This window comes from Myotis daubentonii, chromosome 2 (assembly GCF_963259705.1).
Source record: "Myotis daubentonii chromosome 2, mMyoDau2.1, whole genome shotgun sequence".
Lineage (NCBI taxonomy): Eukaryota > Metazoa > Chordata > Mammalia > Chiroptera > Vespertilionidae > Myotis > Myotis daubentonii.
The window spans coordinates 193,299,068-193,313,428 of record NC_081841.1 but is presented as its reverse complement, the minus strand read 5'-3'; the positions used below and the strand labels follow the sequence as shown (position 1 = coordinate 193,313,428).

Genomic DNA, 14,361 nt, shown 5'->3' with positions numbered 1-14,361 from the left:
CCCCAAGCAGTTCCATCTAGGCTGAATATTGGTAGTGAGAAAGTTGTTTAAAAACAGTACCAAGAATGCCAGGCCAGTCATGGCTCAGTGGTTGAGTGTCGACCTATGAACCAGGAGGTCACAGTTCAATTCCAGTCAGGGCACATGCCCGGATTGTAGACTCGATCCCCAGTGGGGGATGTGCAGGGGGCAGCCGATGAATGAGTCTCTCTCATCATTGATGTTTCTATCTCTTTCCTCTTCCCTTCCTCTCTGAAATATAATAAAATGAATAAATAAATAAATAACAGTACCAAATCATAAAAATAGTTCCGATGTGTCGGGAAAAGTTATCCATCTCTTAACACAGTGTAATAGTGTTGTAATACTGAAACAACTTCAGTTATTGCATGAGCTTTGGGAAAAGCTCTTACTAAAGAAACCTGTGTTGGAGCTTGGGAACCGTTGTTATTTTTATTGAAATCAACACCAAGAATGAAGCTTTCCATATCAAAATACAGCCATACTGCGCTCTGGCCGATTTGGTTCAGTGGTCAGAGAGTAAGCCCGCATCCAAGGGGCCCAGATTCCATTCCAGTCAAGGGTACATACTTCGGTTGTGGGCTCGATCCCTGGCCCCAGTTGGGGTGCGTGCTGGAGGCAACCAATAGATGTGTTTCTCTCACATAGATGTTTCTCCCCCTCTCTTTCACTCTCTCTAAAAATCAATGGAAAAAATATCCTCAGATGAGGATTAACAACAACAACAAAAATAGAGTCATATTACATAAATAAGTCTGCATTAAAAAAAAGTCTATATGTTGAATATATACAGATTCAAATCACTCGGCAGGCTTTTAGATTTCATATGAAATGTCAAATCTGTGCTGTGATGGGAGAGGCAGCAAGATTCAAGAGTTTATTGAGGGTTTTTTTTTTTCTTCTAGTAATTTCTAAGGCAAATCCTTTTATTTGCCAAACGTAAAACAAAACAAAACAAAAAACACTAATTTAAGCAAGTATTAACTCAAACAGTATAACTCCTATGGCTTTAAATTCTTGTTTATTATTTTCATGTTTTACTTTTGAGAATACTGTGTGTATATTTTAATCTGTCTAGATATGAAGAATGGATTGAGAATTGCATTTTTAAAAATATCTTGGCTCAGAAACATATTCTAAAAGAAGATTTGTACTTGTAGTTCTTAAAAAAATGAACATTATTTTAAATTAAGCTTTAGTGTTCTTTAATTTTTTGGCTGTTAATTGTTGAGCTAATTTTGTAAGTTAGATGCTGTGCAGATTTTAAAAATTATTCAAATATGTGCAGCTGCCTTTGAAAAAATACAGTTATATAAGTGAAAATTGTCATTTTTCTTTAGTTTAAACTTCATCCCTTCATTTAATATTATCCATGTAATTTTAGTTATTTAAAGTAGATATATGGTATAATCATGTGGGGTTCTAAAAATAAATATACAGTATTGTTCAAGGACAAATATGTTGGTTATGCACTAATATATACAAATGAATAAGTACTTCTAAAGTTACTTTAAAATATACAATATTATTGTATATGAAATTTATTAAGATTGCTTATTAGGTGAGAGCATTGTAGACCAGTTTTTCTGTTATCCTTAAAATCTATAATGTTAGGAGCATAGAATTGAAAGAAAGACAAGTGAGAATGTTTTACAGAACCTTTGTCCTGTAAACCCACGACAGCAGTTATTTCATCACTAATACTTTTGAAATAGTATTAATAGAATAGAGGTGGAAGGATATTTTTGGTTTCATTCATTTAATCATCAGTTTTTCTTTTATATATTTAAAATGTAATACATAGTACTTAAGTGACCAAAATTAAATCTTGTAGGACAGAAGTTTATCACACTTAATCTTTATTTAAGTGAAGGAGCTACAAGTTTTCTGTTTCCACCTTCTAAACCAGGGGTGGGGAATGTCCAGCCCAAAATCATTTGGCCTGGCACTGCCAAGGCATTAGGGGTGAGTTAATTAAATGTTTGACCAAATAGAGCAGGCTAATTTTTAAGTTGATAATTTTGTATGGCCCATGAATGATATAAATATCCAAATGGCCTTTGGCAGAAAAAAGGTTCCCTATCCCTGTTCTAACAGAATCAACACATACATTATCCTATACTAGAGGCCCGGTGCATGACATTTGTGCACTGGGGGAGGGGGGTTGTCCCTCAGCCCGGCCTGCACCCTCTCCAATCTGGGACCCTTCGGGGGATGTCTGACTGTTGGTTTAGGCCCAATCCCACAGGAAGTCACAGGGATCGGACATCCCTCTCACAATCCGGGACTACTGGCTCCCAACAACTTGCCTGCCTGCCTGCCTGATTGTCCCTAACTGCTTCTGCCTGCCAGCCTGATCACCCCCTAACCACTCCCCTCCCAGCCTAACTGCTCCCCTGCCGGCCTGATTGCTCCCATCTGCCCTTCCCTGCCGACCTGATCGCCCCCAACTGCCCTCCACTGCCGGCCTGGTCACCCCTAACTGCCCTCCCCTGCCGGCCTGGTCACCCCCAACTGCCCTCCCCTGCTGGCCTGATTGCCCACAACTGCCCTCTCCTGCCAGCCATCTTGTGGTGGCCATCTTGTGACCACATGGAGGTGGCCATCTTTGACCACATGGGGGCGCCCATCTTGTGTGAGGGTGTGATGGTCAATTTGCATATTATCTATTTATTATATAGGATAATAAAAGCCTAATATGCTAAGTGTCCTATCGTCCAATCGTTCAACCAATCAAAGAGTAATATGCTAATGATATGCTAAGGCCACTCAACTGCTTGCTATATGTGCACTGACCACCAGGGGGCAGACGCTCCAACTGGTAGGTTAGCTTGCTGCTGGGGTCCAGCCGATTGGGACTGAGCAAGATGGGCCAGCCATGCCTTGGAGCCCTCCCGTAGTCCTTCCCTGGCTGGCCAACCTCCTGCGTCCCTCCCCGGCCCTGGTTGTGCACCAGTGGGGTTCCTCAGTCTGGGCTGTGTGCTCTTGCAATCTGGGAACCCTCGGTAGATGTCAGAGAGCCAGTTTCAGCCCAATGGTGGAACAACCGGTCACTATGATGCACACTGACCACCAAAGGGCAGATGCTCAACGCAGGAGCTGCTGCCTGGTGGTCAGTGCACTTCCACTGGGGGAACGCCGCTCAGCCAGGAGCCAAGCTTACGGCTGGTGAATGCAGCGGCAGTGGTGGGAGCCTCTCCCTCCTCTGCGGCAGCGCTAAGGATGTCTGACTGCTGGCCGTCGGCATCCCCTTAGGGCTCCCAGCGAGAGGGCACAGGCCTCTGAGTGCACGAATTTCATGCACTGGGCCTCTAGTGATAATATATTATGATACAGACAGTCTGTCAAATTACTAGATCTAGTTTGATGAGATCTTGCTGGGATTCTTCTTTAATAGATTTTACTTTTTGAATTTCTGATAGGGAAATGCTAAGTTTCTTAATTTTATTTATAAACCAGAAGTGAAGGGTGGGGGAAACTTGAATTTCTAAGCTGTTAATGTGGATGCATAAACTAAATGATTTTGAAAATAGGTATTGTATAGTAGCATTAGAACTATAGCAAATGAAATCACTTTTAAAAGAAAAACGGCAATCTTTAGGTGGGGTTGTGATAAAAACTTAAAATACTATGAATACCAATGCAGTATTTTTGTAACAATTTGCCATTGGGCAAACTAAAATTTTGTAAACTTGAATTTTATTTTATTTTAGGGAAATTACATTTTTTGTTAATGATGAAATCTTCTAAAAGAAGTTTGAATGATTTTTTTTTTTTTTTCACTAACGCCCAGAAACCTAGACTTTAAAAATAGGAGTACTTGCTGGATAAATTATTATTTGTTGCTATCTTTCTCATAGAGTAGACAATTACAGTCTGCTGATGTATTTGAAACAAGCTTTCTAGAACTATGTAATAGATGTATGATTCTAACATTTCAGTAGTACTTTCCAAAATAGTATAACTTTTTTCCTTAATTTTAACTATAGACCCACAAGATGAAAATAAAATTGGAATTGATGGGATTCAACAGTTTTGTGATGATTTAAGCCTAGATCCTGCCAGTATCAGCGTTTTGGTTATAGCGTGGAAATTCAGGGCAGCAACTCAATGTGAATTTAGCAAAAAGGAATTTGTAGATGGCATGACCGAGCTTGGGTAAGTAAATTGATCTCAGTTTAAATTTTTCATAAAGGAAGATACTTTCAACATTAATTCTTTTTAAGTCTGTAAACATGAATTTCATATTAATTTATTTTATTTGTGTATCTTATAAATTTCTTATGCAGCTACACTATATTAAGCCTTTGGTTTCCCTTTACTAGTAAATTCCAATTTAAGTTTTATTTCATAATATTTTCTCAGATTAATTCCTTTTGAATTTATTTTCTACTTTTTAATTTTTCCCCCCCAGTTTTAAATTGACAGTAAGCATCAGGATGTTTTTGTTTGTTTGTTTTCAGCTCTTTGGCTTATTTCATAATACTGTGTACTAAATGTATAGTTTAGTGTGTTGCTATATTAAGCATTAATAAAATGTCGTTTTGATTTTTGCTTGTAATATTTCTCTGTTCTACCTACAAGGTTGGGATTAAATCTTCATTAATAGCTTAAGATGTTTTTCACTTGTCAGATAAGTCCAAGAAGTAAATGAAAGCACATAACAAATGTCTTTTAATCATTAAACTTATCGAACTATTTCATGAGGTCGTGTAAAAGCCAACTTGCTTGACTTGCTGATATTCTGGTATTTCATTGTTGACAATTTAAACTAGCCTTTTTTAGCTGCTCAAGGAGCTTGAAAGCCTAAAGTAAACATGTTCTTAAGGCATGTGCTTCAGCATTCCAGGCCAGATGGGGGAATAGAGCATTCGTTTTTTTCCCATTAAACTGATGAAACTGTGATGTTTGTCAGCCTTGTCTGTTTAAATGATAAACTCTACAAAACTTTGATTTGTAGTGTTATCTTACCATAACCTGGTGGTTTTGTAAAACCAAAAAAACAAAAGAGAACATTGTGACAATGGTGTAGTAGTGTATTTTTTCATGTTCTTTGCACTAGGAAAGCCTTGATAAATTACTAGTACTTTTAGAATGGAAAACAACCTATTAAAGAAGTATTCCATGAGCATGATACTATACACTATCCTATCTGTTAAAAATCTCCCCAAAATGAGAGATTTGGAAATAAGTGCTTCTTATAGAAACACTTACTGGCATTTCTAAGACACTGTCTAGAAATATATTATACAAGTAAATGTTTTAAATTCTTGCTTGTTATCCTGTTAAGTGTCATAACTTTAAAAACATACTTTAAAGATTTTGAGTGTGAATCTTTGCAAAATGTGTTAGATATTTCATGCCCTTTTATATGGAGTATACAGAGTGTAATTTAAGATTACCAGTTAATGATAGTTAATGGTACTGCTGTCCACATTTCACAGGGAAGTTAAAGGTAAAAGCATTTTGTAAATATTAAAGTGCTATGTAGCAAGCAAAAGTATCATTCATGTGTTCAAAAAGTGTATTATAAAAACAATCTCATTGCTTTTAGGGATGCAGAGGACTGTTGGCTTCTAGTCTAAATAGCACTAAGCTTTAAAATATATTTTGGCTTTTGTGTCTGCTCTGTTTTGTTGGGGGTTTTTTTTCACACGTTTTCCTGGCTGTTGACTGTTGACTGTGGCTAGAGTACCTGCCTTTAACAGAGGATTCTTAAGTAGGCTGAGTAAACTTTATGAAATACCATGACATCTTTGTAAAATCAAAAAAAAATGACTGTGTTGCTCTATTTCTGGGTTCTCTATTATATTCCATGGTCTGTTTGTCCTTCACCCAACACCACACAGTTGTGGTTTACCTCAAGCTGAGGTTAACCAGACTACAGGGCACAAGGTCAGCAAACAAAAATTGATATTATTTCAAAACACTGAACGTAATAATGAAACAAAATAAAATGAATTTTTTAAAATATCATTTCCAATAGCATCAAAAATACAAAACACCTAGGGTAAATCTAATTTAATATGTGCGCTGCCTCCATAGAGAAAACTCAATGAGAGATAGGAATCCTGAATAAATGGAGAAATACACCTCATTTATAGGTTGTAACACTTTCTGTTTGATCCCTAAATTTATCTGTACATTTAATATGATCTCTAATAAGTAGTAGGTTTATGTGTGTGTAATTTGACGAGTGGATTTTAAATGTATATGAATATGCACGGTCAAGAGTAGCCAACAATTCTTAAAGAAAAAAAGATCAAGGTGAGAAGATTTGCTCTACCAACTAGTCAGGACTTCAAACTATAATAACTAAGACTATATTGAGTACCATAATAGATAAATATACCAGTGGAACAGAATGGAGGGCCCAGAAACAAATCCATGTATACAGGTACATTGGATTATGGCAAAGGCAGCACTTCAGGAAAGTGGAGAAAGAACATCTTTTCAGTAAATGGTCCTGGGAGAATTGGCATATGGGAAAAAATTTGTCTGATCCCTACCTCACACCACACATAAAATTTTAATGGAATGTTGCCAGGAGCCGGTCCATGCTTGCTGTTTCAAGGGACCTGGCATATATGGCATACGGTTCTTAATATGTTTGCTCACCTTATTGGTGCTGTGTTTCAACCAAGGTCACCTCTCCGAGAAAGGTTGAATCCCCAGGTAGGGATTTTCCCCTGAAGTTAGGGAGGGAATAAAACCTCTTAACTAAGTGCCAGGCGGGTAATTAATCACTTTAACTACGAACAATCATGCTTAAACTACATAATCTTTTCTCCCTGGAATGGAGATAAGAAACGCCCTAACCTTTGTAATAGAGATTGATAGGATTGAATCAACTGGTATAAATACAGTTGTAATAAGACAGAAACACACAGAACTTAGGAGACAGAACCTAGGCACAGAACCTACACAGAACGTTCTCTAGAGACAGAAGAACTTCTCTGGAGAGAGCATGGCAAAAGATCCTGGACTGAACCTGACTACAGAAATTGGCAAGAGAACCTGACTAGAACCTGGTGACTGAACCTGGCTGGAGAACCTAGTACAGAACCTGGCTGAAGAACCTAGCTAGGGAACATGGCTACAGAACCTTGCTGGAGATCCGAAGCAGAACCTCTCTGGAGATCCAGACCAGAACTTGGCTGGAGATCCTGGCTGGAGATCCTGGCTAGGCTGCTGATCAACTGAACACTGTCTCCGTGTCCTTCCTTCTTCGCCGACTCCATCCACGCCTTTGGGGACCCCTGGACCTGCTGGGGTTGGACCCCGGCAGAATGTTATATGACAATGGAAATGAACCAATAATCCAAGTGGATTGTAGATCTCCATTTGAAAGGCTAACAGCAGAATCCTCTAGAAAATAATGTAGAAGAATATCTTTATGATTATGCAGTTGGGAAAGTTTTAAAATATCACCAAGAAAACACTATAAAGAAAATGGATAAAGTGTACTATACTAAAAATTACAGCTCATCAAGACACATCATCAAGGAAGTGGAAAGGCAGCCCATATTTTGAAGTACTTTGAAAATACTTAACTGACAAAGGCTTGTATCTCTGATATATAAAAATCTCCTATAAAACAGTAAGATAAGGATAGCCTAATTGAAAATGGGCAACAGACTTGAACAGGCACTTCACAAAAGAGAATTTCCAAATGATCAGTGAAAAATACAAGAATGTGCTCAATCTCATTCATTGGGGAAGTGCAAATTAAAACTGCAATGAAATAGAACCTCACAACCCACTCTTTAGAGTGGCTAAAATAAGACAGTCATAAATATTAGTGAAAATGTGAGGCAACAGGAACTCTAGTGTACTGCTGGTGGAGTGTGAAATGGGATGGTCACATTGGAAAACTGTTTGACATTACTTATTAAACTGAAGGTGCACAGACCCTATGAACCCAGCTGTTCTACTCTTGGGTGTGTCTAACATAACACATGCATATGTGTGCCAGGACACATGTACAGAACATTTAAACATTCTTTGTAACCAGAAAACTAGAAGCAGCTAAAATATTTATCATCAGTAGAATATATAAATTATAAAATAGGAATTTAATGGAATGCTATATGACAATGAAAATGAACCAACCCCAGCCACACTGTCAGCATAATGAGCCTCACAAACATAATGTTGGCACAGAAAGCCAAAGACAAAATAATACTTACCATGAGTTCCCATTTAAAAAGTTCAGAAGCAGGGATAACTAACACACTGCCAAGGAGTGCTTGTTGGAGTGATGGAGGCATAAAGAAGAGCGAGGAAGTGGCCACGTGGAGGAAAGGGGTTGTAATGGGGAAGGGCACACAGCCACACCCAGGTGCTGCTGCCTGCTGGTTCCCCATTGGCTGGGGGCGGGGCTGGGGGCTGTCCGCAGCACCCAGGACAGCCCTTGGAGCTGTGCATTTGTGCCTCTGAGTGTATTTATTCATGGACTTGCTGGTCTGGATAGTTCCGGCCTCTCCAGGACTTGCTCAGTTGTCTTTCCTCAGCCCCGCTCTACTTGGGTGTGTGGATAAATGAAGTGTTGCTTTTGTTCTCTTCCTTGCTGTGCAATCAAGATAAAAACGAGAAATTTTATGTTTTGCTATTCTAGATTCTGCTTTAAAGGCTTTTTAATAGCTTAAAGGTTATTGACTTTGGAAGACAAATTCAATTTTAAAACAATTGAGTTGTGTTTCGTTATACTTGGATATTTTAAATCTAACCCACTATAGTGAAGAAACCCCTCGATACAGTAGCTAAAGTGCCACAGGTTTATTTTCCTTATGTAGGGACAGTATAGTGGTAACAGTGGTATGGGCTGGGAGAAAGTGGGTTTGTCACTCTGTCATCTCAGGGCATTGGCCTCTGTGATTGAAGCTGCAGAGTTAAACCATGTTCCTGTTACAGTTTACACGGAGGAGGGCAAGCAATTTTGTATTTTTTCTTTTAATGACAGCTTTATTAAGACATCATTCACATGCCGTACAATTCACCCATTTACAGTGGTTTTGGTGTATTCAAAGCGCTGTGCAGTCATCACCACAATGAGTTTTAGAGCATTTCAAGGCTTTTTAAGGCTTTTTAGCTAGAGAAAGAGGCCCATGAGAATTCCACCTACCCACCCTGCTTTGACCCAAGCCTCAGGCTACCCCACATCACAGTGAGGCTGGGAACTGCTGGAGATTGGGGAGACCTGTCTCCTCCCCTAACAAAGCGCTCTCGTTCTCTTTCTTCTCTCTCTCTCTCTCTCTCTCTCTCTCTCTCTCTCTCTCTCTCTCTCTCTCTCTCCCCCCCCCCCACAGGTGTGACAGCACAGAAAAGCTGAAAGCTCTCCTACCAAGATTGGAGCAAGAGCTTAAGGACACAGTGAAGTTTAAGGATTTCTATCAGTTTACTTTTACCTTTGCTAAGAACCCTGGGCAAAAAGGTTTAGGTGAGTATAAAATCCAAATTAGTAAAAAGCCACATCTTGAGACTACGTGAACATGATCAACAAGATTTCAGTCCTGCCTGCTGTCATGTTGTTATCTCTCTTTGCGTTTTTTCCCCTTTCCATTGCTTTGTTCCATGTGCAGCTAGACCAGTTTGTAGTACCATATACTTGAATACCTCGACCGATATTACTCTCCAATTCTGGGTTTAAATTTTAAAATGTAAATGAATTTGCAAATGCTCTGTGTTCTCTCATATTGATATCTAATTGACTAATGAGTTACAGAGGTCAGTAATTAATGTCAACAGTGGGCACGTTTGTACTGGCCAGGTGTGTGATCCTGCCTATGGTGTTTCTAAGATTTCCAGGTAACATCAGTCTTGTCCCGGTCTGGATATTTAAACTAACTTACTTGAAACCAATTCTGATGTGCATTGGATTGCTTTAGTACAGGCCCACCTCGTTTTGTTGTACTTCACAGATACTGTATTTTTAGTAACATTGAGGCAGGACCCTCCACCAGCAAAGTGATTATGACTCTGAAGGCTCAGATGTTGATTAGCATTTTGTAGCAATAAAGTATTTTTAAACTAAGGTGTGTACATTGTTTTGAGGAAGCATACTATTGCACACTTAATAGTGTACTGTAGTATACTGTAAACGTGTATTATAATATACTGTAGTATACTGTAAACGTGTATTATAGTATACTGTAGTATACTGTAAACGTGTATTATAGTATACTGTAGTATACTGTAAACGTGTATTATAGTATGCTGTAGTATACTGTAAACGTGTATTATAGTATGCTGTAGTATACTGTAAACGTGTATTATAGTATGCTGTAGTATACTGTAAACGTGTATTATAGTATGCTGTAGTATACTGTAAACGTGTATTATAGTATGCTGTAGTATACTGTAAACGTGTATTATAGTATGCTGTAGTGTAGTATATAGTATACTGTAAACTTAAATTTCATATGCACTAGAAAACCAAAAAATTTGTGTTACTCGCTTTATTGTGATATTGGCTATATCGTGGTGGTCTGGAACCGAACCTGCAAAATCTTTCAGAGGTGTATGATTTTGTTATAACTTGTGTTATTACTGTGTATGGTACATTCGGAAATTTTTTAACTTAAAAGTTTAGTTTAATTTTTTGTTTATTTGAAGGTTTTATTCTGCTTATTTTCTTTCTTTTTTTTCTTTTCTTTGTTTGTTAATCCTTACCTGAGGATATGTGTCCCATTGATTTTTAGAGAGAGTGGAAGGGAGGGGAAGAGATCGAGAGAGAGAAACATTGATGTGAGAGAGACACACATCAATTGGTTGTTTCTGGTACTTGCCCGACAGGGGCCAGGGATAGAACGTGCAACCAAGGTGTGGGGCCTTGACCGGAATCAAACCCGGGACTCTTCGAGGGCTGAATCCAACTGAGCCAAACCGGCCAGGGCAATTCTGCTTATTTTCATTTGTTTGGCCCCTAAGTACTATATAGTTTATTTTTGTCTTTTCTCTTTATAAAAATAAATCTATATTGACCTACATTTTGTTGCCTAATGTAACAGACTTATTTATGTCTCATTCATTAAAACTCTTATAAGTTTGAAAGGGAAAATTATATAGGGATTAGGCTGGTATATTAGAAAGTACATTTTTAAGAAAAGTTTTTATAAATAAAAGCATTATTATGAGATGACAAAAATTAGGTAGAAAACCAGAAAGGGACTAAAATTGATTGTAAGCATTTGGTCTCAGGTCCTGATTTTCACTCATGAATGTTTGCAGGTGTGCGTATAGTAGACATTCATACTCTGTCTGACGTTCTTTCCTTCTAGCAACAGATATAGGGCAGGTGCAGATTGAGGCAGCAGGCACTTCTGTGTTAGATCAGGGAGATGGGCAGGAAGGGGCACTAAGGACTGTGCCTCAGCAGGAAGGGGCACTAAGGACTGTGCCTCAGCAGGAAGGGGCACTAAGGACTGTGCCTCAGCAGGAAGGGGCACTAAGGTCTGTGTCTCAGCAGGAAGGGGCACTAAGGACTGTGTCTCAGCAGGAAGGGGCACTAAGGACTGTGTCTCTGAGGAGGAAGGGGCACTAAGAACTGTGTCTCAGCAGGAAGGGGCACTAAGGAATTATTGTTCACACCTGCCTGATGGGCTGCCTGATGTGGGCTGACAGCCAGAGAACCAGGTTGGGGTGCACAGGGAGTCTGCAGTACAGGAGAGCAGCAGCACAGCATCCCTCCTCACCGTCTCACTGTCATGGGCCCAACAGGGAAAAGTTGGATGATCAAAGTAGGGTCAGGTCTGTCTTGGCCGGTGCATCCCCTCTTGGCCTATACATCCCCTCTGGTCATGCCCCGGTACTGTCTGCCTTCTGGGGCTTTTTCCCACCAGTCTCCTCGCATTCTCCAAACACTCCAGGTCTCCGCTGTAGCCACCCTCTGTGCCAAGGCATTTCCCATTCTACCTGCATCTTGCATTTGATATTATTTGGGTTCAATTTACTTGTTTTATACTATGCATATATATTGTATGAGCATATTACAGTTCTAAATCTCCTAAAATGTCCACAGTTCTGTTTTAGCATAAATGACTTCACCTCAACTTTTAAAAGCCACAGACATTGCCAAAGAGCACAGTGATTTCCTCATGCAGTGTTGCCCCATCTGCTTATACCAGGGCTGGAGCCATTTAGAAATGATGTGCTGCTCATTTCCTCCTGTGTGTGGACAGGAGGAGGTTTCTTGCTCTCTCAGAAAGCTGCTGCAGCGTGTGCTGACTGAGGACATGTCACCTGGTGTGTGTGAAGTCCTGACTGAGGTCGGTCACCTGGTGTGTGAGCTGCAGTCCAGACTAGGACATGTCACCTGGTGTGCGAGCTGCAGTCCAGACTAGGACATGTCACCTGCTGTGCGAGCTGCAGTCCTGACTGAGGACATGTCACCTGCTGTGCGAGCTGCAGTCCTGACTGAGGACATGTCACCTGGTGTGCAAGCTGCAGTCCTGACTGAGGACATGTCACCTGGTGTGCGAGCTGCAGTCCTGACTGAGGATGTGTCACCTGGTGGTCAGGCCAGATTACAAGGCTTGAGTGTTAGTCTAGTTAGGAGATGGTGTGACTTTGGTCAAAGTAGCTATAACGGTCAGTTGTTAAGAGCCTCATCTTGCTTTGTATGTGGTGTGGTTATGAAGACATCAGCCTATGAGCTGTGCTCTCTTGGTGACAGAATAATTAGGAGACCAGGTGCCAAGTTCAATTCCTGACTTCCCTGCTTCTCCCCCATCTAAAAGTAACTCACTCTGCACTCATAGGCCTAGCCAGCTGATGACACTTCCAACCTCAGCTTTATTCTTTTATTTGCTCTACTAGAGGCCCGATGCATGAAATTCGTGCAAAAGTAGGCCTTCCCCCAGCTGCCGGCACTGGCTTCCCTTTGGCACCCAGGACCTGGGTTTCCCTCTGGCTGCCGGCAGGCACCTGGGACCCAGGCTTCCCTCACAGCCCCGGCTTCATCTGGAAGGACGTCCAGTTTAATTAGCACATTACACTTTTATTATTATAGATTGTAGCTCCATTCTTTTCACCCTTAAAGTTTATTTTTTTCAGGAATCTTATAAATGCCTGGAGGAAGTGTACCTTAGCTGTCATTTCCACTGCAGCAAGGATTGGGTGGCTGCCACTGAAGCAGATCGCATCTCTTAAGGCCCAGCCCTGGAAATCCTATGTTATCAGTTCCATTAGTAGTTACCACGTTCTGTATACATTCTGAATTCCATAGTGATTTCTGAGAGGTTGTAAATTAGAGTCTAAATTAATTTCCTGATTCAAAGTTTAAAAGTTTATTTTCTTTCTCCATGAATATTTCAAAGAAATTCAGTATTAAGGTAAAGGATGTTTTGAAATATTTTTATAATACAGAGCCTATTGTTAGCCTCTATTTTTATAAAGTATATTTTCCTTAACATCAGGAAGCAAAAAAAGGTAATATTTATAATTTATCCTGTAATTCCTTTACTAAGAAAAAATAATTATTTTTAATTTATTTTATATCTATAAGCACTTCAATAAAATGTTTATCAAAATCATTCACTAGTGCCCTGACCGGTGTTGGTCAGTGGTTAAAGCATTGGCCTGCACACTGGAGGGTCAAGGGTTCGATTCCCAGTCAAGGGCACATACCTGGTTTGCAGTTTTGATCCCCACCCCTGGTCAGGCCAGTGTGGGAGGCAACCAATTGATGTATCTCTCTCACTTTGATGTTTCTCTCCCTCTTTCCTCTCCATTCCTCTCCTCTCCTCCCCCTCTCCCTCCCCCTCTCCCTCCCCCTCTCCCTCCCCCTTCCTCCACTCTCTAAAAATCAATGGGAAACATAGCCTTCCTCCCGGGTGAGGATTTAAAAAATAATAATTCACTAGAGAATTAGAACAGTTACTGGTTTTGTTTCTTTACTTTATGAGGCTAATTAAGAGAATATGGCCCTAGCCCAGAGGTTCTCAACCTGTGGGTCGCGACCCCTTTGGGGGTCGAACTATCGTTTCACAGGGGTCGCCTAAGACCATCGGAAAACACATATATACTTACATATTGTTTTTGTGATTAATCACTATGCTTTAATTATGTTCAATTTGTAACAATGAAAATACATCCTGCATATCAGATATTTACATTACGATTCATAACAGTAGCAAAATTACAGTTATGAAGTAGCAACGAAAATAATTTTATGGTTGGGGGTCACCACAACATGAGGAACTGTATTAAAGGGCCGCGGCATTAGGAAGGTTGAGAACCACTGCCCTAGCCGATTTGGCTCAGAGGATAAAGCAATGGCCTGTGGACCAAGGGGTCCTGCGTTCAATTCCAGTCAAGGGCATGTACCTCCGTTGCAGGCTC

General features: G+C 40.0%; 1 protein-coding gene across 7 annotated transcripts in view; it reads left to right on the top strand.

Moving 5' to 3' along the window:
• The window catches only part of DCUN1D2 (defective in cullin neddylation 1 domain containing 2), a 31,963-nt gene that overhangs the window by 7,973 nt on the left and 9,629 nt on the right, over positions 1 to 14,361 (top strand). For all 7 annotated transcript variants that reach the window (XM_059685188.1, XM_059685189.1, XM_059685190.1 and 4 more), the window contains 2 exons: positions 4,011 to 4,179; positions 9,330 to 9,460. In XM_059685188.1, the coding sequence (XP_059541171.1) occupies positions 4,011 to 4,179; positions 9,330 to 9,460 (300 nt within the window). The remainder of the gene's footprint in view (positions 1 to 4,010; positions 4,180 to 9,329; positions 9,461 to 14,361) is intronic.